At 39.2% G+C, this 26,909-nt stretch overlaps 1 protein-coding gene across 4 annotated transcripts in view; it reads right to left on the bottom strand.

Moving 5' to 3' along the window:
- Positions 1-26,909, bottom strand: part of DYNC2H1 (dynein cytoplasmic 2 heavy chain 1) — a 393,951-nt gene that overhangs the window by 45,955 nt on the left and 321,087 nt on the right. For all 4 annotated transcript variants that reach the window (XM_027563956.1, XM_027563957.1, XM_027563958.1 and 1 more), the window contains one exon: positions 25,429-25,518. In XM_027563956.1, coding sequence (XP_027419757.1) covers positions 25,429-25,518 — 90 coding nt within the window. The remainder of the gene's footprint in view (positions 1-25,428; positions 25,519-26,909) is intronic.

Below are 26,909 nucleotides of genomic sequence, written 5' to 3'. Positions count from 1 at the left end.
ACTATTTACAGAAGACTTATCTACAAGAATGACTTGAAGACTAACATAAGATATTCCACAAGTAACAATATAAAGAAGCAACCACAATGAGACAGGTAGGAGCGGCTGAGATGCAGTTTAGTCAAGACCCACATGACCATGTAGGCGACCCATAACTGAGAAGATAATAATTGCAGAGGTTTGCCAGATAAATGAGGGGTCCAAATTTCATACTGGCTTTCCAGTCCATTGGTCCTGCAACATGAAGAGGAACCCCCAAATATCTAGCTTTCAATACCAGCCAGGCTTGGGGATGGAAGAACTAGAGGTTTACAGGAAATAAGTGTCTGCTCTTTAAGGGCACACGTAAAATCCCACACACTCTAAGTCCCAGCACAGAGGCAGTAATTAGAAAGGAGCCTGGTGTGAACCCACTTGCTGATCTAGGAGAGCCCCCTGGAGAGGGAAGAGGTAACTGGGATAACTCCTGGGTACACAGACATTGGCAGCACCATTTTGGGGGTGCCCTTTCTACCATGGAACACTGCTGGGAAGCTCCATATTGGAGAACTCTATCCCACCCATTATTGCCACAAGGTTACATGCCATCTTGGCAAATAAATGGCAATGGAAACAGTGACAGACTTTATATATTTTGGGGCTTGAAAACCACTGCAGATGGTGACTGCAGCCGTGAAATTAAAAGATGCTTGTTCCGTGGAAGAAAACCTATGACCAACCTAGACAGCATATTAAAAAGCAGAGACATAACTTAGACGACAAAGGTCTGTCTAGTCAAAGCTATGGTTTATGCAGTAGTCATGTATGGATGTGAGAGCTGGACTATAAAGAACTCTGAGCACTGAAGAATTGATGCTTTTGAATTGTGGTGTTGGTGAAGACTCTTGAGAGTCCCTTGGACTGCAAGGAGATCCAACCAGTCCATCCTAAAGGAAATCAGTCTGAATATTCATTGGAAGGACTGAGGCTGAAGCTCAAACTCCAAAACTTTTGCCACCTCATGCGAAGAACAGACTCATTGAAAAAGACCGTGATGCTGGGAAAGATTGAAGGCAGGAGTAGAAGGGGATGACAGAGGATGAGATGGTTGGATGGCATCACCAACTTGATGGACATGAGTTTGGGTAGACTCCAGGAGTTGGTGATGGACAGGAAGGCCTGGTGTGCTGCAGTCCAAGAGGTTGCAAACAGTCAGACGTGACTGAGCGACTGAACTGAACTGAACTACATGCCATCAGTGGCTGGCACCAGTCCTAGGACCCACTGGCTAGTGCAGTCACCTGTGCAGGGTCCATTTATTGGCCACCATCAACACTGGCAACTACAGTCTGAGATAGGACTTGGCAGCCAACCAGGCCAGAGCCACTCCTGCACACCAGCATGTCCACAGTAACTGGTCCTGACACAGTGAAGGATCCAGCAGCCCATACACAGGGCACCCTAGAGCATCTAACTCTGATGACCAGAAAGGTATCTGTTACTGGGCCCCACAAAACATCTCCTTTATAAGGCCACGTCTACAAGATCAGAAAATGTAACCAGCATACCTAATACACAGAAATAAGCATAGAGAATCAGGAAAATGAGGAGACAGAGGAATATGTTCCAAATGAAGGAACAAGGCAAAACCTCAGAAAGAGAACTAAAGGATGTATAAATAAGCAATCTAAGAAAGGATCACAAAGATGCTCAAAAAAATGCAGAAGAATGGAAGAACACAGAAGTTTAACAAAGAGTTGGAAAATATAAAAGGGAATCAAACAGAGAAGAAGAATACAATGAGTAAAATAAAAATAAGCTAAAAGAAGTCAACAAAAGATAAATTGATACATAGAAACAGAACAGTCAACTGTGAGACAGAGTAATGGAAATCACACCATCTGAACAGAAAAGAAGAAATTTAAAAAATGAGAATAACTTAAGACACCTCCGAGACAACATCAAGCATACAAGCTTTCATATTACGGGGGTTCCAGGAGTAGAAAAGAGAGAGAAAGGGGCAGGGAACTTATTTGAAAAAATAATAGCTGAAAACTCCACTAACATGGCAAAGGAAAAAAGCACCCATGTCCAGGAAGGACATAATCACAAATAAGATGAGCCCAAAGATAGTCATACTAAAAATTAACACAAAATGGCAAAAATGAAGATAAGGAGAGAATTTTAAAAGCAGCAAGAGAAAAGCAGTTAGTTACACAAAAAGGAACCATAAGTCTATTTGTTAATTTTTCAGTGGAAACTTTGCAAGCCAAAAGGGCTTAGCATGATGTATTCAAACTGATGAAAGAATAAAACCTACAATCAAGAATACTCTATCTGACAAAGCTATCATCCATTATAAGGACCGATAGAGTTTTACAGAAAAGCAAAAGCTAAAATAGTTCATGCACCACTAACTCAGTGTTACAATAAATATTGAAGGGACTTCTCTAAACAGAAAAGAAAACACAACTAGAAGCATAAAATTATGAAAGGAAAAATCTCTTTGGTAAAGGCAAACATGGAATAAAGGCAGTGGATCCACCACTTATAAAGCCAACAGGAATGTTAAAAGACAAAAGAAGTAAAATCACTGATATCCACAATAAGGAGTTAAAGGACATACACAGAAAAAGATGCAAATATGAATTTAAAAATGTTAAATGGCAAAAGGAGAAGGGAAGGCAGAGGATTAGATGGCTAGACAGCACCACCAACTCAATGGACATGAATTTGAGCAAGCTCCAGGAGTTGGTGATAAACAGGGAAGCCTGGCGTGCTGCAGTCCATGAGGTCGCAAAGATTCAGACTGTGTGACTGAACTGAACTGAGAGGCAAATAAAAACTGAAATCCAAAATCTATTAAACACAGCTAAAGTAGTTTTAAGACAGACAAGTTTATAGCAATATTAGACTATAGCAGGAAACAAGAAAATCTCTAATAAATAATCTAATCCCACACCTGAAGGAACTACCTAAAGAAAAACAGAAATCTAAAGTTAGTAGAAGAAAAGACATCACTAAGATTAGAGCAGAAATACACAAAATAGAGACTTAAAAGAAAACAACAGAAAAGATTAATGAAACAGCTTGTTTCTTTGAAAAGATAAATAAAATTGATAAATTAGCCATAAATATCAAGAAAAAAAGAGAGTGTATAATCAATAAAATAAAAAATGAAAACAGAAAAGTTACAACTGACACCACAGAAATACAAAGGATCATAAGAGGTTACTAGAAACAATCTTATGCCAATAAAATGAACAACCTAGAAGAAATGCACAAATTCCTGGACTATGCAATCTCCCAAGATTGAACCAGGAACAAACAGAAAATATAAACAGACCAATTTCCAGTAAATGAAATGGAATCAGTGAAAAAAAAAAAAAACCTACAAAAACAAAACTCCAGAACCAGAGGGCTTCACAGGTGAATTTTACCAACCACGTCAAGAAGAGTTAATATCTATCTTTCTCAAACTAATCCAAAAAATTGTAGAGGAAGGAACACTTCTGAATGCATCATAAGGCCAGCATCACCCTGATATAAAAAATCAGACAAAGATACCACAACAAAAAAGGAAATTACAAGTCAATATCACTAATGAAATCTGAGGAAACCAAATCCAGCAATACATTAAAAGGGTCATACAGTATGATCAAATGGGATTCATCCCAGGATGCAAGGGTTTTTCAACATCTGCAAATAAATCAATGTGGTACACCACATTAAGAAACTACAATAAAAAAACCATATGACAATATTAGTAAACCAAGAAAAATCTTCTGACAAAATTCAACATCCACTTATGATAAAAACTCAACAAAGTAGGCAAAGAGAGAATACCTCAACATATTAAAGGCCATATATGACAAGCCCACAGCTAACATCATAGTCAATGGTGAAGATTTGAAAGCATTTTCTCTAAGATCTGGGGCAAGACAACAATGCCCATTCTCTTTTATTCAATATAGTATTGGAAGTGCTACACACAGCAATCAGACAGGAAAGAGAAATAAAAGGAATCCAATTTGGAAAAGAAGGGAAACTGTCACTGTTTGCAGATGCCATGATACTATATATAGAATATGCTAATAACACCTAATAACACCACCAAAACACTGCTAGAAGTTATCAATGAATTCAGTAAAGTTGAAGGATACAAAATTAATATGCAGGAATCTATTTGTTTCTATGCACTTCTATAAAGTATCAGAAAGAGAAATTAAGAAAACAATCCCAGTTAAAATTACATAAAAAAGAATAAAATGACTAGGAATAAATCTAACTAAGGAGGTAAAAGACTTGTACTTGGAAAACTAAGACACTGATGAATGAAACTGAAGACAACAGAAACAAATGGAAACAAATATCATTCTCATGGATTGGAAGAATTAATATTATTAAAATGATGACAAAACCCAAGGCAATCTTCATATTCAATGCAATCCTTATCAAAATGCCCATGGCATTTTTTTTTTTTACAGAACTAGAACAAAAAAATTCTAAAATTTGTATGGAAACATAAAAGATCCTGAGTACTCAAATCAATCTTTAGAAAGAAGAATAAAGCTAGAATTATGATACTAATTTAAAACTACACTACAAAGCTACAGTAATCAAAACAGTATGGTACTAGCACAAACCAGACACATAATTCAAATGCAACAGAATAGAAAACCCAGAAATAGAACAGAAAAATCTAAGAACTCACACTTACATGGACAATTAATCTATGCCAAAATAAATAATTGAGAAAAGACAGCCTCTTCAGTAAACGGACAGCTACATTCAAAAGAATCAAACCAGATTCTACTTTCTCATACCATATACAACTCAAAATGGATTAATAACTTAAATACAAAGCCTGAAATCACAAAACATAGAATAATACATAGACAGTATGCTCGTTGATATCAGTTTTAGCAGTATTTTTTGGTCTATCTCCTCAAGGCAGGGAAAACAAAACTAAATAAATGAGACTACATCAAGCTAAAAAGCTTCTGCACAGTGAAGTAAAGTATCAGCAAAACCAAAAGGCAGCCTACAGAAAGGAAAGAAAATATTTGCAAATGATACATCTGATAAGGGATTATTGTCCAAAATATACAAAGGACTCATACAACCCAACATAGAAAAATTATTTTAAAATAGAAAGAGAACCTGAACAGACATTTTCCCAAACAAGATACAGAGATGGCAAGTGGACATATGAAAAGATGCTCAATATTTCTAATCATCAGGAAAATGAAAATAAAAAAACTACAATAAGAGGCTATTGCACACCTGTCAGAAGAGCCTCATTAAAGAGATAATGACTGGTGATGAGGATTGGAAAAAATGGGAACACTCATGCACTGTGGGTGGGATTATAAATTGATACAGCCATTATAGAAACATATAGAAACAGTGTGAAGATTCCTCAGAAAAGTACAAACAGAACTGGATGTGAAAAAGTGAAAATGTTAGTTGGTCAGTCATGTCTGACATGGCCTGTGACCCACCTGAATCCTCTGTCCATGGAATTCTCCAGGCAAGAATACTGGACTGGGTAGCCATTCCCTTCTCTGGGGGATCATCTCAACTCAGGAATCAAATTGCAGGCAGATTCTTTACCATCTGAGCCACCAAGTAGCACTGCCATATGATCCAGCAATTTCACTTCTGGGTATTTATTCAAAGGGAACAAAAATGCTAATTCACAGAGATACTCGTACTCTAATGTTCACTACAGGAATATTTACAACAGTTAAAGATATGGAAGCAACCTAAGTCCATCAAGAGATGAATGGATAAAGAAGATGTGGTATGTAGAGAAAATGGACTATTATTCAGTCATAAAAAATGAAATTTTGCTATTTGCAACATGGATGGATTTAGAAGGTATTCTGCAAATTAAACATGTCAGATTAAGAAATATAAATACCACATTTTCTCACATGTAGAATTTAAAAAGTAAAACAAATCCAAATAAAACAGAGCCATAGATACAGAGAACAAGTAGGTGGTTATCAGCAGGGCAGGGGATGAGGTAGTGTGTAAAACAGGTGACTAGAATTAAGTGGTACCACCCACCAGTTATACAATAAATAAGTGACTTGTCTATAATATACACCATATGGAATATATGGTCAATAATACTGTAACCACTTTGGATGGGGATAGAGGATTACTAGACTTATCATGGTAGTTTTATTATGTATACAAACATATAATATGTGAAAATAACATATTGTATGCCACCTATATTTCAACTAAAAAAAAAAAACTTAGCTGCAATAAAACTTTTAGAAAACAATATCTGGCCATGTAGTTTGGTAATGGATAAAGATTCAGGGACAAACTACTTTCAAACATGAATTTGGTGAGAGCATAATGGGGCTTCCCTGGTGGCAGTCATAAAAAAGCCGCCTGCCGGTGCAGCAGATGCAGGTTCGATCCTTGGGTCTGGTAGATTCCCTGCAGAAGGAAAAAGCAACTCTCTCCAGTATTCTGGCCTGGGAAATCCCATGTGCGAGGAGCCCTGAGTGCTACAGTTCATGGAGTCACAAAAGAGTTGGACACAGTTAGTGAATAAACAATAGCAGCAAAAAGAATTGCATGACAGATATCTAGAGGCTTACTTCTAACTCTATAAAGTCAACCAGTCTAATTTTGAAAATCTGAATTGCTTTCTAACTGGGTTCTACTCTAGTCAAGGCTATGGTTTTTCCTGTGGTCATGTATGGATGTGAGAGTTGGACTGTGAAGAAAGCTGAGCACCGAAGAATTGATGCTTTTGAACTGTGATGTTGGAGAAGACCCTTGAGAGTCCCTTGGACTGCAAGGAGATCCAACCAGTCCATTATAAAGGAGATCAGTCCTGGGTGTTCTTTGGAAGGAATGATGCTAAAGCTGAAACTCCATCCAGTACTTTGGCCACCTCATGCGAAGAGTTGACTCATTGGAAAAGGCTCTGATGCTGGGAGGGATTGAGGGCAGGAGGAGAAGGGGACGACAGTGGATAAGATGGCTGGATGGCATCACCAACTCGATGCACGTGAGTTTGAGTAAACTTTTGGAGTTGGTGATGTACAGGGAAGCCTGGCGTGCTGCAATTCATGGGGTCGCAAAGAGTTCACGACTGAGCGACTGAACCGAACTGAACTGAACTGAATGATCCCTCACATGTATATGTGACTTAAAAACAAAATTCAAGGTGTATAAACATGTAAATGAAACTAATCTCTATAGTCATCTTGAATGAAATGATACTGCTAGCTTTTTAAACTTAACTGAGTTAACAGACATGGTCCATCAAAGGGTAGACAGAATGAAAAACACAATCACAGAAAACTCACCAAACTGATCACATGGATCACAGCCTGGTCTAACTCAATGAAACTATGAGCCATGACATGTAGTGCCACCCAAAACGGATGGGACATGGAGGAAAGTTCTGACAAAACATGGTCCACTGGAGAAGGGACCACTTCAGTATTCTTGCCTTGAGAACCCCATGAACAGTATGAAAAGGTAAAAAGATACGGCACTGAAAGATGAACTCCACAGGTCAGCAGGTGCCCAATATGCTACTGGAGAAGAGCAGACAAATAGTTTCAGAAGGAATGAAGAGGCTGAGCCAGACTGGAAACAACATCCCAGTTGAGGATGTGTCTGTGGTGAAAGTAAAGTCCGATGCTGTAAAGAACTGCATGGGAATCTAGAATGTTAGGTCCATGGATCAAGGTAAACTGGAAGTGGTCAAACAGGAGATGGCAAGAGTGAATACTGACATTTTAGGAATAAGTGAAATAAAATGGATCAGAATGGGCAAATTTAATTCAGGTGACCATTATATCTACTTCTAAGAATCCCTTAGAGGAAATGGAGTAGCCCTCATAGTCAATAAAAGAGTTCTAAATGCAGTACTTGGGTGCAGTCTCAAAAACAACAGAATGATCTCCATTCATTTCTGAGTCAAATGATTCAACATCCCAGTAATCCAAGTCTATGTCCCAATCACTAATGCCAAAGAAGCTGAAGTTGAATGACCTACAAGTTGAATGACCTATAAGACCTTCTAGAATTAACACCAAAAAATTATGTCCTTTTTATCACAAGAGACTGGAATGCAAAAGTAGGAAGTCAAGATGTATCTGGGGTAACAGGCAAGTTTGACCTTAAAGTACAAAATTAAGTAGAGCAAAGGCTACCAGAGTTGTGCCAAGAAAATGCACTGGTCATAGAAAACACCCTCTTCCAACAGCAAAATGGATGATTCTACAAATGGACATCACCAGATGGTGATTACTGAAATCAGACTGATTATATTCTTTGCAGCCAAAGATAGAGAAACTCTATACAGTCAGCAAAAACAAGCAGGATCTGACTGTGGCTGAGATCATGAACTCCTTATTGCCAAATTCAGACTTAAATTGAAGAAAGTGGGGAAAACCACTAGACCATTCAGGTATGACCTAAATCAAATCCCTTACAGTTATGCAGTAGAAGTGACAAATAGATTTAAGGTACTAGATCTGACAGAGTGCCTGATGGACTACAGACAATGTAAAGGAGACAGGGATCAAGACCATCCCCAAGAAAAAAGAAATGCAAAAAAGTAAAATGGCTGTCTGAGGAGGTCTCACAAATAGCCGTGAAAAGAAGAGAAGTGAAAAGCAAAGGAGAAAAGGAAAGATACAAGCATCTGAATGCAGAGTTCCAAAGGACAGCAAGAAGAGATAAGAAAGCCTTCCTCAGCAATCAATGCAAAGAAATAGAGAAAAACAATAGAATGGGAAAGACTAGAGATCTCTTCAAGAAAATTGGAGATACCAAGGGAACATTTCATGCAAAGATGGGCACAATAAAGGACAAAAACAGCAAGGACTAAACAGAAGCAGAAGAGATTAAGAAGAGGTGGCAAGAATACACAGAAGAACTATACAAAAAAAAAGATCTTAATGACCCAGATAACCACAATGGTGTGATCACTCACCCAGACCCAGACATCTTGGAGTGCAAAGTCAAGTGGGTCTTAGGAAGTATCACTAAGAACAAAGTTGGTGGAGCTGAATGAATTACAGCTGAGTTATTTCAAATCCTAAAAGGTGATATTGTTAAAGTGCTAAACTCAATACACCAGCAAATTTGGAAAACTCAGTAATGGCTACAGGACTGGAAAAGGTCAGTTTTCATTCCAATCCCAAAGAAAGGCAATGCCAAAGAATGTTTAAACAACTGCACATTGCACTCATTTCACACAGTAGCAAGTCAGCTAGCTCATTTCACATTTTCCTAAGCCAGGCTTAAATAGTATGTGAACCAAGAACTCTTAGATGTTCAAACTGGATTTAGAAAAGGAAGAGGAATCAGAGATCAAATTGTCAACATCTGCTGGATCACAGAAAAAGCAAGAGAATTCCAGAAAAACATCTCCTTCTGCTTCACTGACTATGCTACAGCCCTTGACTGCGTGGGCCACAACAAACTGTGGAAAATTCTTAGAGATGGGAATACCAGACCACCTGACCTACCTCTTGAGAAATCTGTATGCAGGTCAGGAAGCAACAGTGAGAACTGGACATGGAACAACAGACTGGTTCCAAATCAGGAAAGGAGTATGTCAAGGCTGTATATTGTCACCCTGCTTATTTAACTTTTATGTAGAGTATATCATGAGAAACACTGGGCTGGATGAAACATAAGCTAGAATCAAGACTGCTGGGAGAAACATCAACAACCTCAGATATGCAAATGACACCACCCTTATGGCAGAAAGTGAAGAGGAACTCAAGAGCCTCTTGATGGAAGTGAAAGAGTAAAGTGAAAAAGCTGGCTTAAAACTCAGCATTCAAAACACTAAAATCATGGCATCCAGTCCTATATTTTCATGACAAATAGATGGGGGAACAATGGAAATAGTGAAAAACTATCTTTTTGGGCTCCAAAGTCACGGCAGATGGTGACTGCAGCCATGAAATTAAAAGATGCTTGTTCCTTGACCAACCTAGAAATTTGCAGAGACACTCTTTGTCAACAAAGGTCTGTCTAGTCAAAGACATGTTTTTTAAAGCAGAGACACTCTTTGTCAACAAAGGTCTGTCTAGTCAAAGCTATGTTTTTTCCAGTAATCAGGTATGGATGTGAGAGTTGGACCATAAAGAAGGCTGAGTGCTGAAGAATTGATGCTTTTGAACTGTGGTGTTGGAGAAGACTCTTAAGAGTTACTTGGACTGCAAGGAAATCAAACTAGTCCATCCTAAATAAAAACAGTGAAGCGCCAATACTTTGGCCACCTGATGCAAGAACCAACTTATTGAAAAAGACCCTGATGATGGGAAAGACTGAAGGCAGGAGGAGAAGGGGGCAAGAGAGGATGAGATGGTTGGATGGCATCACCAACTCGATGGACATGAGTTGGAGCACGCTCAGAGATGGTGAAGGTCAGGGAAGTCTGGTGTGCTGCTTCCATGGGGTCACAATGAGTCAGACACGACTGAGTGACTGAGCAACACACAGACCAGGGACTCCCTGATGTCAATGGCTAAGACTCTGTACTCCCAACACAGGGGCTCTGGTTCAGTCAGGGAACTATATCTCACATACCACAACTAAGAGTTCGCATGCCACAACTAAAGATCCTGCATGCTTCATGAAGAATGAAGCTTCTGTGTATCGCAATTAAGACCCAGCACAGCCAAATAAATAAATTAAATTAAAAAGAAATAGAATAGACCTCCCCTTACCTTTAAAAAGGGATTCCCTGGTGGCTCAGGCGGTAAAGAGTCTGCCCTCAATGCGGGAGACCTGGGTTCTATCCCTGGGTCAAGAAGACCCCTTGGAGAAGGAAATGGCTACCCACACCTGTATTCTTGCCTGGAAAATCCCATGGATGGAGGAGCCTGGTGGCCTATAGTCCATGGGGTCCGAAAGAGTTGGAAATGACTAAGCGACTTCACTTAAAAAGGGAAATCTTTATTCTTCCCCTACCCTTAATATATCTGTCTTTAGAATACTGGGAAGTCTATTTAAATCTATAGTATTTTTTAATTTGAAAAAATAGAAACCATAAATCTGAGTTTCTAGGCTTAATATTTGACCCAAGGAAGTGTTATTTTTCAATAAAATCTCATGGTTTTCTTTTATACTCTTGTGGAGAAAATTTTGGAAACTATAGTTTGATTATCTAACATTTTTTCAATCACTGATGGCTTCCCCTGTGACTCTTCCAAAGGCAGGATCGAGTCAACTCTTATAGGATTCAGGCAGAACCTGAATTACTGTGAGAAACAAGGTCATCTTTTACATATACTTATTTTTTAGTGTGGCAAGCCAGGAATTTATTAATAATCAACTATAATTTATAGTTATTCTAAGTTCTTATTAAGACCAATCCTTCACATATACACAGCAACCAATTTCCTCCTGTCTTTCCAAGAACTGTACTTCTTAAATTATTTCCTTCCTTCTTGCACCATTATTTTTCCTCTTATATGGGATACCAACATGATGAAACAGGTTCCATTAAAAACAAACCAAAAAACACTCCCTTGGTCTTTCTCCTCATCAGCTACTATCCTATTTATCTGTGCCACCTCATAACAAAGCTCTCTAAAAAACTGTCTCATCTCCTCTGTAGTATTTGAGATAGCTGATGACTTGGACCTTTTTAAAACACTTATTTTCTTGGTTTCTCGATCACTGCAAGCACCTCTTCTTTTTCTGTCTTCCTGACTGTCACTTCTTGGTGTCCGTGATTGGCTCCTCTTCCTTTCCTGGATTTCCTGATACTGGAGTGTTCTAAGGACCACTCATTCTACAGTCTTAAAGATTAGCTTTCTATGCTCATGACTCCCACTCCTATCTGTTTCCTGTCACTTACTTTTCTGACATTTCCACCAGGATGTTTAAAAGGTATCTAAACATGTTCAAATCAGAACTCTTAACATGGAAGACCACCTTCCTCTTCCCTAAGGTATCTGCTCTACCATCAGAATCCTTCAGCTCAGTGAAAAATTCAACTGATTGTTCAGGCCAAAACCTTGAAATCACTTTTGCATCTTTCTCCTATGTCCCACAGCCAAAATCACAGATCTAATATAAAAATCTTAGCACATCTTCATTTCCACAGCCACCATCTTGATCCATAACACCAACATAATATCACTTGGATTACTGCAATAACTTCTTAACTAGTGAGCCTGTTTCCTGATTCAGTTGATTTTCCCTTAGAAATGTTCATGGTTTGCTTTCTTAACTTCATTCAAGTCTCTATTTAAACATCACCTCCTAAGAAAAGCCCTACCTGACCACTCATGCTGAAGTCTCACCCTCTTCAAACTACTTCCTTTCTAACATCTTTAATCTTTATCAATTTACTCTATAACATCTTGATACTTATTAGAAATAAAGTTCAGTTCAGCTTCAATATTTAGCCAAGATCTACTATTTGCCTTCATCTTTTGGTAGGCTCAATAGACAAATGCTTACTTTAAAACTGTCTTGATATTTCCAGAAATGAATAATATAAACAGATGTTACTACCCTATCTAATAAGTGTAACAACATTACAAATGCCAAAAAGGTATGATATTTAGATAAATATTAGATTACATACTATCACATATAAATGGGCATTTTATATGCTACTTTGAGTGAAAATAACTCTTTATGCGCTCTGTAGGTTGAAATTCTTTTAGTCTAAACTGTAAATATGTATTAAGAGTAATGTTTTACAAATAATCATGAAAACTGAAAATTTAAAATAAAAAATTAAGAACTCTATAGCTTAATAGAGAAATTAAAAATTACAAATATTAACAGAGAATATATTAATGATAGCTAGAAAAGTTTAAGGAAAAATATTGAAAGCATTTTCATCAAAACACATTCATAAAAATTAAACTAATGTAAAGTATATTATACATATTTGACTATCTTAAAATCTAAATCTTTGTAAAATTGTTTGACATATTTGCATTCGTGCACTAAACAAAATTATTTTTAAGAACAAAATTTAATTGTAGGTTATTTAATAGTGTTTAAACATGAGTCCTTCAAAGGGAAGTCCTACTTGGGAATACTTTCTCTCTTGTGAGAATGGAATATCATCTATGCCATCTTGAATTTTCTCAAGAAAAAAAAAATGCCCTATTATCATTTACAAAAAAATTCAATATAAATTATCTTTAATCAGACAAATTTTTTAAAATATAGAAAATAAATTATATAATCAAATATTTTTCACTTATACAGTTTCAAAACAATAGACATTAAAAGAAATATTTATTTAGGAACAATTTTTCCTTGAGGTTTTGAATTTGTGAAGTTTAAAAAAAGCTTGACAAAGTCATTAATACAGATTAACAATCATTTTCAGGACATGAAAGACAAGGGGTTTTGAGATTTCTTTAAGCTGTGGTTCTTACTTTCAAGGTTCTTCCTAAAAAACATATTACTGAAATATATTTTCCTAAACTATTTTTACTATTCACAAACAAGCTAATATTATTAGAAGTATCATTAAGTATACTTTAATATTATGTGCAATAGACAAGTTAGTACATATATGCACAAAACATATGAAAGTTCTTTTAAAGTATGACAATATGTAAATTAGCAATGAAACCAATCGCTGCTTTTCTTGTTTGTGAAAACTTTTCCAGTTGCAGATAGCTAACAGAAAAGTGAACCTGACAGAAGATATATTACCAAATGGAAAATCAGCATGCAATTATCACTGACAATGGAATACATGTGGTGAAGACTATGAATGATTTAGGAAACAAAAGTACACATGTTTTTTTTTGCAATTTTCCACTAGGTTCTCAGAAATAATACCAATATTTGATAGGACAGACATTAACTACAGTAGAAAAACTGTCAACTACTTTCACTGTTCTTTGACAAAAGATAAAACTATACGACATAAAAAACCTTTTGCAATTGTCTTACTATATATTACTAAACTCTGTTCAAACAAGATGTACTAGAACTCTTTAAATGGTAAAAAATGGCTTCATGAAGCAAGGAAAGCCCTGAAACACTGTTTTGAAAATAAGGTTACCAAGAGAGTAGATCTTATTATCACTGGTTACTTGCAGAGAAAAAACCAAACTGTCTTCAGGGTTTAAATTCTCTGCATGTTTTCAGCTGTAAAGGTCCTCCTACTATGATGCACCAGGAAGATGCTGAAATTGGTATGCATGTAATAAAAGCTGAGATGCAGATAAAAATTCAGGGAAGATTCTGTTATCTTGAAAGCCAATTATGTTGCTATATTGTCACATGGTTTATAGGACTGCTTCTATAAAACCACAGATCATCATACTACTGTTTAGTATTCCAAATGTGCAAGACAGTTGACTGCAGGCAGAATTTATCAGATGACAGCATTGAGAAATTACTGTCTTCTACAAAATTTGACTCCTAAAATTCTATAATTCTACTGCTACAGTAACAGCTATATTTTAGTGGATAAAATTTCAGATATACTATATCCTAAGTTCATTCTATAATGGTGATAAGCCAGTTTAAAGTTTGGCTGTATATTAATCTTACATCTCAGAATTTTGGCAAAGGTATATTTTTCTATGCTATTAAAATTTAATGTAATTATTTATTATATATCTCCTTCACTATGCAGAAATTCTTATGGGCAGAACAATAAATGGCACATAATAAAAACTCAGTAAATGCTCACTGAATGATGAACAAATTAATGAATATGAATAAAAAACATCCATAAGGTAGCTCTTTTAGGTGAGTACAGTACATAAAAATAAAGATGCTGGAGATTTTTGACCATATACAGAATACTTTTTCAATTTTGTTCATGTTAAGTCTTACTGTCACTTCCATGGTGGCTCAGACGGTAAAGTGTCTGCCTACAATGCCAGAGACCCGGGTTCAATCCCTGGGTCGGGAAGATATCCTGGAGAAGAGAATGGCAACCCACTCCAGTGTTCTTGCCTTCTCCCCACCCCTCAAAACACGGACTCAATGCGACCGACCACGCAGAAGCTCACCAGCTGTGACGGACTGCGCAGAAGCGTGGCTGAGAGGAGCTACCCCTTGCCCAAGGTCAGGGGTGGCGACGACAGTGTCAGGCTGCATCGGCACAGGAGCGGCTGAGAGGAGCTACCCCACGCCCAAGGTCAGGGGCGGCGGCCAAGAGGAGCTACCCCATGTCCGAGGTGAGGGGAGGTGGCCAAGACAAGCTGCCGCACGCCGGAGGTCAGGGCACGGCCAAAAGGAGCCACCACAGGCCCGGGGTCAGGGGCAGCAGCCGAGAGGAGCTGCCACAGGCCCGAGGTCAGGAGCGGCAGCTGAGAGGAGCTACCACAGGCCCGAGGTCAGGAGCAGCAGCCGAGAGGAGCTACCACAGGCCCGAGGTCAGGGGCAGCAGCTGAGAGGAGCTACCACAGGCCCGAGGTCAGGGCACGGCCAAAAGGAGCTACCACAGGCCCGAGGTCAGGAGCGGCAGCCGAGAGGAGCAACCCCACGTCCAAGGAGTGGCAGCTATGCAGGTGCAGGAGAGCCGAAAGGAGCTACTCCACGTTCAAGGTCAGGAGGGGAGGCTGTGAGGAGATACCCCTCGTCCAAGGTAAGGAGCAGAAGCTGTACTTTGCTGGAGCAGCCATGAAGAGATACCCCATATCCAAGGTAAGAGAAACCCAAGTAAGACGGTAGATGTTGCGAGAGGGCATCAGAGGGCAGACACACTAAAACCATAATCACAGAAAACTAGCCAATCTGACCACATGGACCACAGCCTTGTCTAACTCAGTGAAACTAAGCCATGCCCTGTGGGGCCACCCAAGACAGGCGGGTCATGGTGGAGAGGTCTGACAGAATGTGGTCCACTGGAGAAGGGAATGGCAAACCACTTCAGTATTCTTGCCTTAAAAACCCCATGAACAGTATGAAAAGGCAAAATGATAGGATACTGAAAGGGGAACTCCCCAGGTCAGTAGGTGCCCAATATGCTACTGGAGATCAGTAGAGAAATAACTCCAGAAAGAATGAAGGGATGGAGCCAAAGCAAAAACAATACACAGTTGTGGATGTGACTGGTGATAGAAGCAAGGTCCGATGCTATAAACAGCAATATTGCATAGGAACCTGGAATGTCAGGTCCATGAATGAAGGCAAATTGGAAGTGGTCAAACTTGGAAGATGACAAGAGTGAACGTGAACATTCTAGGAATCAGAGAACTAACATGGACTGGATGGGTGAATTTAACTCAGATGACCATTATATCTACTACTGTGGGCAGGAATCCCTTAGAAGAAATGGAGTAGCCATCATGGTCAACAAAAGAGTCCGAAATGCAGTACTTGGATGCACTCTCAAAAACAACAGAATGATCTCTGTTCGTTTCCAAGGCAAACCATTCAATATCACGGTAATCCAAGGCTACCTCATGCAAAGAGTTGACTCCTCGGAAAAGACTCTGATGCTGAGAGGGATTGGGGGCAGGAGGAGAAGGGGACGACAGAGGATGAGATGGCTGGACGGTATCACTGACTCGATGGACGTGAGTCTGGGTGAACTCCGGGAGTTGGTGATGGACAGGGAGGCCGGGCGTACTGCGATTCATGGGGTCGCAAAGAGTCGGACATGACTGAGCGACTGAACTGAACTGAACTGAAAGCCTACACCCCAACCAATAACATGGAAGAAACTGAAGTTGAACGGTTCTATGAAGACCTACAAGACCTTTTAGAACTATCACCCAAAAGAGATGTTCCTTTCACTATATGGGACTGGAATGCAAAAGTAGGAGGTCAAGAAACTCCTGGAGTAACAGGCAAATTTGACCTTGGAGTACAGAATGAAGCAGGGCAAAGGCTAATAGAGTTTTGCCAAAAGAACGCACTGGTCATAGCAAACACCCTCTTCCAACAACACAAGAGAATACTCTACACATGGACATCACTAGATGGTCAACACCAAAATCAGACTGATTATATTCTTTGCAGCCAAAGATGGAGAAGCTCTATACAGTCAGCAAAAACAAGGCCGGGAGCTGACTGTGGCTCAGATCATGAACTCCTTATTGCCAAAAAAACCACTAGACCATTCAGGTACGACCTAAATCAAATCCCTTATGATTATACAGGGTAAGTGACAAATAGATTCAGGGGACTAGATCTGACAGACAGAGTGCCTGATGAACTATGGACAGAGGTTCGTGACATTGTACAGGAGACAGGGATCAAGACCATCCCCATGGAAAAGAAATGCAAAAAAGCAAAATGGCTTTCTGAGGAGGGCTTACAAATAGCTGTGAAAAGAAGAGAAGCGAAAAGAAAAGAAGAAAAGGAAAGACATAAGCATCTGAATGCAGAGTTCCAAAGAATAGCAAGAAGAGATAAGAGAACTTTCCTCAGCGATCTATGTAAAGAAATAGAGGAAAACAACAGAATGGGAAAGACTAGAGATCTCTTTAAGAAAATCAGAGATACCAAGGAAACATTTCATGCAAAGATGGGCTCAATAAAGGACAGAAATGGTATGGACCTAACAGAAGCAGAAGATATTAAGAAGAGGTAGCAAGAATACACAGAAGACCTGTACAAAAAAGAGCTTCACGACCCAGTTAATCACAATGGTGTGATCACTGACCTAGAGCCAGACATCCTAGAATGTGAAGTCAAGTGGGCCTTGGAAAGCATCACAACGAACAAAGATAGTGGAGGTGATGGAATTCCAGTTGAGTTATTTCAAATCCTGAAAGATGATGCTGTGAAAGTGCTGCACTCAATATGCCAGCAAATTTGGAAAACTCAGCAGTGGCCACAGGACTGGAAAAGGTCAGTTTTCGTTCCAATCTCAAAGAAAGGCAATGCCAAAGAATGCTCAAACTACTGCACAATTGCACTCATCTCACACACTAGCTGTCTATGGGTCACACAGAGTCAGACACGACCGAAGCAACTTAGCGGCAGCAGCAGCAGCACATACTAGTAAAGTAATGCTCAAAATTCTCCAAGCCAGGCTTCAGCAGCACGTGAACCGTGAACTTCCAGATGTTCAAGCTGGTTTTAGAAAAGGCAGAGGAACCAGAGATCAAATTGCCAACATCCTCTGGATCATCGAAAAAGCAAGAGCGTTCCAGAAAAACATCTCCTTCTGCTTCACTGACTATGCGAAAGCCCTTGACTGTGTGGACCACAACAAACTGTGGAAAATTCTGCAAGAGATGGGAATACCAGACCACCTGACCTGCCTCTTGAGAAACCTATATGCAGGTCAGGAAGCAACAGTTAGAACTGATCATGGAACAACAGACTGGTTCCAAATAGGAAAAGAAGTACATCAAGGCTGTATATTGTCACCCTGCTTATTTAACTTATATGCAGAGTACATCATGAGAAATTCTGGGTTGGAAGAAACACAAGCTGGAATCAAGATTGCTGGGAGAAATATCAATAACCTCAGATATGCAGATGACACCACTCTTATGGCAGAAAGTGAAGAGGAACTAAAAAGCCTCTTGATGAAAGTCAAAGAGGAGAGTGAAAAGGTTGGCTTAAAGCTCAACATTCAGAAAACGAAGATCATGGCATCTGGTCCCATCACTTCATGGCAAATAGATGGGGAAACAGTGGAAATAGTGTCAGACTTTATTTTTTGGGCTCCAAAATCACTGCAGATGGTGACTGCAGTCATGAAATTAAAAGACGCTTACTCCTTAGAAGGAAAGTTATGAACAACCTAGATTACATATTGAAAAGCAGAGATATTACTTTGCCAACAAAGGTCCGTCTAGTCAAGGCTACGGTTTTTCCAGTGGTCATGTATGGATGTAAGAGTTGGACTGTGAAGAAAGCTGAGTGCCGAAGAATTGATGCTTTTGAACTATGGTATTGGAGAAGTCTCTTGCGAGTCCCCTGGACTGCAAGGAGATCCAACCAGTCCATCCTAAAGGAGATCAGTCTTGGGTGTTCATTGGAAGGACTGATGCTGAGGCTGAAACTCCAATACTTTATCCACCTCATGCGAAGAGTTGACTCATTAGAAAAGACTCTGATGCTGGGAGGGATTGGGGGCAGGAGGAGAAGGGGATGACAGAGCATGAGATGGCTGGATGGCATCACCAACTGGATGGACACGGGTGTGGGGGAACTCTGGGAGGTGGTGATGGACAGGGAGGCCTGGCACGCTGCAATTCATGGGGTCACAAAGAGTCGGACGCGACTGAGCGACTGAACTGAACTGAACTGAAGTCTTCCTGAATACCTAGTATGTGTAAAACACTATAGAAATGGCTGGGAAGTTACTGAGTTAGGAAAAAAAAAGTTTGCCTTTTCAGGAATGAGACGGATTCAGGAATGAGAGGATGAGATGGTTGGATGTCATCACTGACTCAGTAGTCATGAGTTTGAGTAAACTTTGGGAGTTGGTGATGGACAGGGAGGCCGGGAGTGCTGCAGTCCATATGGTTTCAAAGAGTTGGACACGACTGAGCGACTGAACTGAAGCACTGCAGAACCTTACAAAACAGATTAAGACATCTTAGAAAATGAATAAAAAGGAAACATGTACTCTAATAAGATTTCTTTTAAAGTTCAGGATCTTAGGAGAAAGTGAAAGAAGTCTTCAAATGTTAGATGGTGGAGTAGATTATAAAGTTAAACTATAGTGTTTATTAGGTAGATTTAGACAGCTAACTCTCAGAAATATATCATGGGTACTACAAAATACATCTCTGCAGGGTGAATCATGATGATTGGGAAACACGAAAGAGATTTATGTTACTTTGATTGAGAATAACCCAAATATTGACTGAATCAGTCATTTATTCAGCAGATATTTAGTAAAAAAACCTACTTGTGTAAGCCACTATTCTACACGCTTAGACACAGCAGTGAACAGACAACTATCTCTGTCCATTCAAGTTTCCATTTTCATGGAGGGGTACAAATAAACAAATAAATAACAAAGTAAATATACAGAATACTACATGAATATATATGCTATGAAAAAAATTTGAAAGGGAAACAGGATGAAAAGTATCATGGAAGGGGAAGGTTATGATCTGAAATAGCATGTCAGGGAAGGCCTTACTGAGAAGGTGATATCTGAGCAGAGACCTGAAGGAGATAAAGAAACTTCCTTCCTCACACACACACACACACACACACACACACACACACACACAAAAAAAGAAAGAAAGAAACAGAACTCCCTTGTAGACATCTGAGAGAGAGCATTCCAGATAAAAGAAACAGCAAGAATAAAACTCCTTTGGGGGAGTGTGTCATGCTATTCACTGAAAACTATAGTTGGAGCAGAATAAATTAGGGGGCAAGAAGTAAGAGAGGAAATCAGAGAGGTAATAGGCCAGATCTTGTCAGGATTTTGTTTCTCTGAATGAGATGAGAAATCATGGGGAAATATCCAAGAGAGGAGTGATATCATCAGATACATCAGCCAGGATATTTAGACTGCTGGGTTGGGAACTGACCAGACAGGAAACTAGGGTGGCAGCAGGACCATGCAGGAGGCAGCTGACGTCAGTCAAAGCAGCAGCAGCCAGAGTGGTGAGAAGTGTCTCTGAATATGTTTTGAATATGTAGCCAAGGTAACTGTTCTGACTGCCTGGATGCAGTGTACGAAAAGAGCCCTCAATGATTCTAAGACTCTGGGCCTATGCCACTAGAAGGGTGGAGGTGTCATTTACTTTTAAGGAATGGCTGCAGATGGCACAAGCTTTGCAGTAAAGGGCAGGGGTTCAGTTTTGAATATGTTAAGTTTGAGATGTTTATTAAACATCCAAGTGAAAATCTGAGAATAACAAAAGTTTAGATGGGATTCAAAGTCATAAGATCACTTTGGGAGGAATACAGATGGAAAAGATCACAGGGCTGTGCTCTCCGGAATCCAGTTAGGGATGAGAAAAAGGAAAGCCAGAGAAGCAGACAGGTAAGGAAAAAAGAGAAGTGTGTGGTGACCCCAGGCCTAAATTATAAAAAGGTTTCAAGGGATACAGAGTGACGATCTTTTAAAAATGTTGCTGATAGCTGTGATCAACAACTCTGGATGTTATTATAGAAAGGGGACTTCAATATAAGTTCTGCCATTTATCATATACATTTTGTAAATTATTCTAGAATATGGGGCTTACGGCTTACTTTTCCCATCTTTAAAAATGGAAATCAAAGTATCTACCACATATGTTAAATATTCCTGCTGCTGCTGCTGCTAAGTCACTTCAGTCGTGTCTGACTCTGTGCGACCCCACAGACGGCAGCCCACCAGGCTCCCCTGTCCCTGGGATTCTCCAGGCAGGAACACTGGAGTCAGTCGCCATTTCCTTCTCCAGTGCATGAAAGTGAAAAGTGACAGTGAAGTCGCTCAGTCTGTCTAACTCTTAGCGACCCCATGGACTGCAGCCTACCAGGCTCCTCTGCCCATGGGATTTTCCAGGCAAGAGTGCTGGAGTGGGGTGCCACTGCCTTCTCTGTTGTTGCTGCAGCTGCGTCGCTTCAGTCGTGTCCGACTCTGTGTCACCCCACAGACAGCAGCCCACCAGGCTCCCCCAGCCCTGGGATTCTCCAGGCAAGAACACTGGAGTGGGTTGCCATTTCCTTCTTCAATGCATGAAAGTGAAAAGTGAAAGTGAAGTCGCTCAGTGGTGTCCGACTCTTAGCGATCTCATGGACTGCGGCCTACAAGGCTCCTCCGTCCATGGGATTTTCCAGGCCTGACAACCAAAATGTAATCACTTCATATAAATCTTCATTTCTCTTTCTATCCTTCACTGGATCATTTAAAAAGTTTGAATATATGTTTGAAGTGGCACACCAAAAGGAAAGACAGTGATCTGAAGCTCAAATACAGTTAACTAGTATATTTTACTGCTAGGGAAGAGAGAAGAGCTATTTAGATGAATTCCAAAAGGGTGTAAAGAGCCACATTTCTAGATTTAGAAATTGTAGTCTGACATATTAGTGATAATTAGGGTTAAAGGGGAAGAAATAAGAGCTAGAGGCTCACAGATTTGTTTCAATGGAGAACTAGTTTTCTCGAAGTGGGTAGAAATAAAATGTATGTGAAATGTTAAAGTAATCCATGTTGTCAAGGTAACAACAAGCATTTTTACAGACATGCAAGAAACTGTGTATCTTTATCTGTTTAGTAATGTTCATTTGTTGGCTGTGCTGGGACTTCCGGGTTTTCTCTAGCGAATCTTCCTGTACCAGGGATCAAACTCAAGTCCCCTGCACTGGCAAGTGGATCCTTAACCACAGGACCACCAGGGAAGTCCTATGTACTTGTATATTTGAAAGAAAGATGGGAAGTAGCTAAAATGATTTTCAGAAAATCACACAAGTAAAGGAGGTGTAGGAGCTGATGCCTATAATAGGGAAAATTACACTTCCCAGAATTCCATGGTGGAAGGGGTTGGAAGGAGACAGAATTTTTAATTGCTAAATGAATGAACGTAAGAAATTTAAATTCTGTGAGGCAGAAACTGTATCTATTTACCAACCATTGTATCTCCAGTACTTCACTCAGAGCTTAGCATAAAGTTGCTGCTTACAATATGTTCAAATCACAATAAATGAATGCCACCTTGACCCTAGTCACTCTCACCTTATTAGCACAAAACCCCTGTAATGAATGGCACTATATGTAACACTTGGAGAAGACAATGGCACCCCACTCCAGTGTTCTTGCCTGGAGAATCCCATGGACGGAGGAGCCTGGTAGGCTGCAGTCCATGGGGTCGCTAAGAGTTGGACATGACTTCAATTTCACTTTCATGCATTGGAGAAGGCAATGGCAACTCACTCCAGTGTTCCTGCCTGGAGAATCCCAGGGAAGGGGGAGCCTGGTGGACTGCCGTCTATGGGGTCGCACAGAATCGGACACGACTGAAGCGACTTAGCAGCAGCACCATATGTAACACTTGCAGTAACTTATTCTATTTCTTATGTTATGCCTGAAATTAAAGGCTCTGGGATTTTAATCTATGGTTGGAACTGAGCTCAACCTGCTTCATACCTGTTTGGAAGCAGTCTGATCATTACAACTGCACAAAAAAACAAAAGCTGCCATTTTCACAGATATCTGAAAATAGTACTTTGAATTTTCCCTGCCCTCCCGAAATTCTCAGTCCTTTCTTCCCCACCTAAGGAGCCATACTGTTCCGCTCAACTTTGTGAGTTGCTCTGGTTACTTCTCTGTGAAAAATAAAGGGCACAAATAAAATCAAAGAACCTAGAAGATCCTTGGAAAAACTAGATGGAAAGTGGATCCCAACATTAAACTTTATCTCAGGGAAATGGATATCTGTACATTTATAACTAAAAACAAAATATTAAGGCAGAAAAACCATAGAAAACATGCCCTTAAGTAGTTATATACTTATTATTGTTCCTTATATAGGAATTTAAGATAAGCTATGGCCAAGCTGGAAAATTATCCTGAGGGTTAAGAGGATATTTCATCATTAAGGCTGAAGTGAAGTGAAGTCGCTCAGTCGTGTCTGACTCTTTGCGACCCCATGGACTGTAGCCTACCAGGCTTCTCAGTCTATGGGATTTTCCAGCAAGAGTACTGGAGTGGGGTGCCATTTCCTTCTCCAGGGGATCTTCCTGACCCAGGGATCAAAGCCCCGTCTCCCGCATTACAGGCAGACACTTTACCCTCTGAGCCACCAGGGAAGCCTAATTAAGGCTAAATGCCTATAAAGCTTTTAAGAAAATCACACAGTGAAAAAGTTTTCAGTTTTGACGACTGGTATACAATATACTTAATAATCAGGCCAGAAATTTGTAATAAATTATGTAAACTGTTTTAAATGATATTAATTTCAGTATCAATGATACATTTATTGTCACATGTACATAGCATAATTATTAAGCACACTTATACATACAGTATAACAAGAGCTACCAATCTGCAGCAAATAAAATTTTCTGCCCTCTACAGAAACAATCTAATGTGAATAATGCATATACATAATATATACATAATGTATAAAATAATAACAAATACATGAAATGGTGAAGAATCACAGCCATGCAATTACAACACACCAAGGACTTCAGGGCATTTCCATATCTTTATGACAGCAGTGACGGGCTATCTGTCCTTCCTCTCCTGCCTTCTCTATCGTTCCCTCCATTCTTTGGGCTTCTATTGATAGATCAGATAGATAGGTAGACAGAGAGCAGCCCATAGAAGATAAGTAAATCTGAGTCTTCTCTACCTGATAATTTTAATTTCATTTTCAGATCCTGTAATTTCTTCTCTAATAATCCTACAACTGAGAGATGGATTACACTAGAAGCCAAACAAACATTCAGATGAGCCCTGACCCCTCCAAAGGAGTACCATTTGCAGACTGGCAGGACAGAGTAAGAAGAGATGAAAATAAAGAACAAGGCAAGGCCCCCCTGGAGGAAGTGTCTAAAGACATGAGAGCAGATGAAATCAAGTAGAAACCTCTAGGGATGAGCTTCAAGAGCAGAAGGTCAACTACTTTTACATTAGAACAAAGATGACGGGTGTGAGTTTAGACAAATTTTAGTGGGTCAGGGTAGGCCTTTGGAGAAGGAAATGGCAACCCACTCCAGTATTCTTGCCTGGAGAATCCCAGGGACGGGGGAGCCTGGTGGGCTGCTGTCTATGGGGTCGCACAGATTTGGACATGACTGAAGCAACTTAGCAGCAGCAGCAGCATATTCCATAGCTTGAATTTTCTCTGTAAAGTGAAAAGCAGGGTGTTCTGCTAAGGGAAAAGTTAAAGATGTGGACAGGTGTGTGCACTACTGAAAAAAATGGAATGAAGATTACTGTATCTAGAAGAACACTGATCAAGTTTCTCATAATAAGTTGTAATAAGTCGATGTGACAAAGATTATTTTTGAAGCAGTGTAACAAGCAGAGAAGAAGGCAGTAAGACAGTGCAAAAACCACACAGGAAAAGGGGTACATTGCATGTACCAACTGACTATTTGTTATTACTTAAAAAAAAAAATCACCCTGTCTTTATCCTTCTATCTCATCCCTTATTCTGTTCAATTTTCCTTCAGTTATCTGACTGGGTCACTCTGAAAACATCTGATCAATTTGGGAAACAAACAAACAGAAAAAGCAGCTCCCTATAAGGGGGACACACCCTAAAGCAATTAGTCACAGTCATGAGTGAGTTTCAGTTGACATCTCTATGTTCCATCTAAATTAAAATTGTAGGCTTTTTCTCTAAATTCTCACAGATTATGAAAACCCACACTACACAGAGAGAACAATTTTTTGTTTTTGTTTTTGTTTTTTGAGTGCTATATAAAATCACAGATGACAGAACAAGAAAGGAATATATGGTGTTTTGTGTACAAAATCATAATACTCTCACTAGTTGCTAGCAGAATGGTTAACAATATGAAAGTTTATAATGTAACTGCCATATAGTCATATCATACAGTTACTAAATAATTTCATCTTACCTGTATTGCAAGGGCACGAGCTACAAGACCTCTAAGGTACTGTAATGGGTCTTCAGGACCTTCCCATTTGCTTTGCCATGTGAGAGGACACTGCAATTTTGAAAGGATAAAAATTAAGTTTATACATTATAATATTACATATAGAAGACCTTTCAACATTTGTGTGATGGGGAAAATATTTTGGCATAATTCATATTATGTGTATCATGAATTAATTTCATTAAGATATGTCTGTTTCTTTGATCTTATATCATTAAAACTGAATGATATATAGAGTCAGAACAAATTAATCTGTTTTCCAAAAAGGAAATATTCTGAAGTAAAAATTCTTGAAAGAATAAACAAATGAACTTCAATGAGTATATTGAAAGTAGCAAATCATGTTTTCTTGAAATAATAGTTAATGCATAATAAAATGAAACTAAATTTGACAAGTTCATTTTATAAGTGATAAAAGGCAAAAAACAACCAGTCTTGTGTCCCTACAGAATTTAAATTATAACAAAAGCATTGTAATGGAAATTTTATCTCCCAAACCACACCAAGATATATTATAAAAAGAGAATAAAAAGAAAATAAATATTATAATTAAAAGCTTTCTAAAAAGTTATCTTTTAAATATCTGATCTTCTTTTAACTGGCATTCTCCACTAATACATTCATTACAATACACCTTCTTTGTGAAAGCTTATGTTAGTCGCTCAGTCATGGCCAACTCTTTGTGACCCCCATGGACTGTAGCCCACCAGGTTCCTCTGTCCATGGGATTCTCCAGGCAAGAATACTGGAGTGGGTTGCCATTTCCTTCTCCAGGAGATCTTCCCCACTCAGAGATCAAACCCGGGTTTCCTGCATTGCAGGTGGACTCCTTACCATAGTCTGAGCCAACAGAGAAGCCCCATTAGAGTTTTATATATTATCCAAATATTAGGCAAATGTCATCCAAACTTAATATTTATTTTTCTGAAGTGGAAATAATAAGGAGAAGCCATCAATTTCTTAACCCCAAACACTGTCTGATTACATAGCTGAACAACTAACCCACACTAGAGTATATCAACAATGTATGGAAAATAGAAATTATAAGATAACAAATCTTACAGTGGAAAGGATCTTAGAAAACATCTAGTTCAATACTCTCAATGAGTGAAGTAAGCTTTCTTAGGAATATGTAGCTAAGTGCTGTGAACTGAAACAAGTGTGGTGTTTTATGTATGTTTATTTTAAATTTTTTAAAATTTATTTCTAATCAGAGGATAACTGTTTAACAATGTTGATTTCTGCCATCACTTCTGCTACATTTACAGGACTGTATATAGATGTGGTAATTTTAAGACATGACCCCAGAACCTCTGACACTGCCTGTGAAGACGAAGTCTGCTCTCCTGAAATAAGAGTCCTGTGAATGTAACAGAAGTGATGGGGTGCCAGTTACCAGGTCCAGGTCTTAAGGAATTAGTTTCTTATTATTACCTGTCTTT

The sequence above is a fragment of the Bos indicus x Bos taurus genome, chromosome 15, assembly GCF_003369695.1.
Source record: "Bos indicus x Bos taurus breed Angus x Brahman F1 hybrid chromosome 15, Bos_hybrid_MaternalHap_v2.0, whole genome shotgun sequence".
Lineage (NCBI taxonomy): Eukaryota > Metazoa > Chordata > Mammalia > Artiodactyla > Bovidae > Bos > Bos indicus x Bos taurus.
This window is presented reverse-complemented; position numbering and strand designations above follow the sequence as displayed.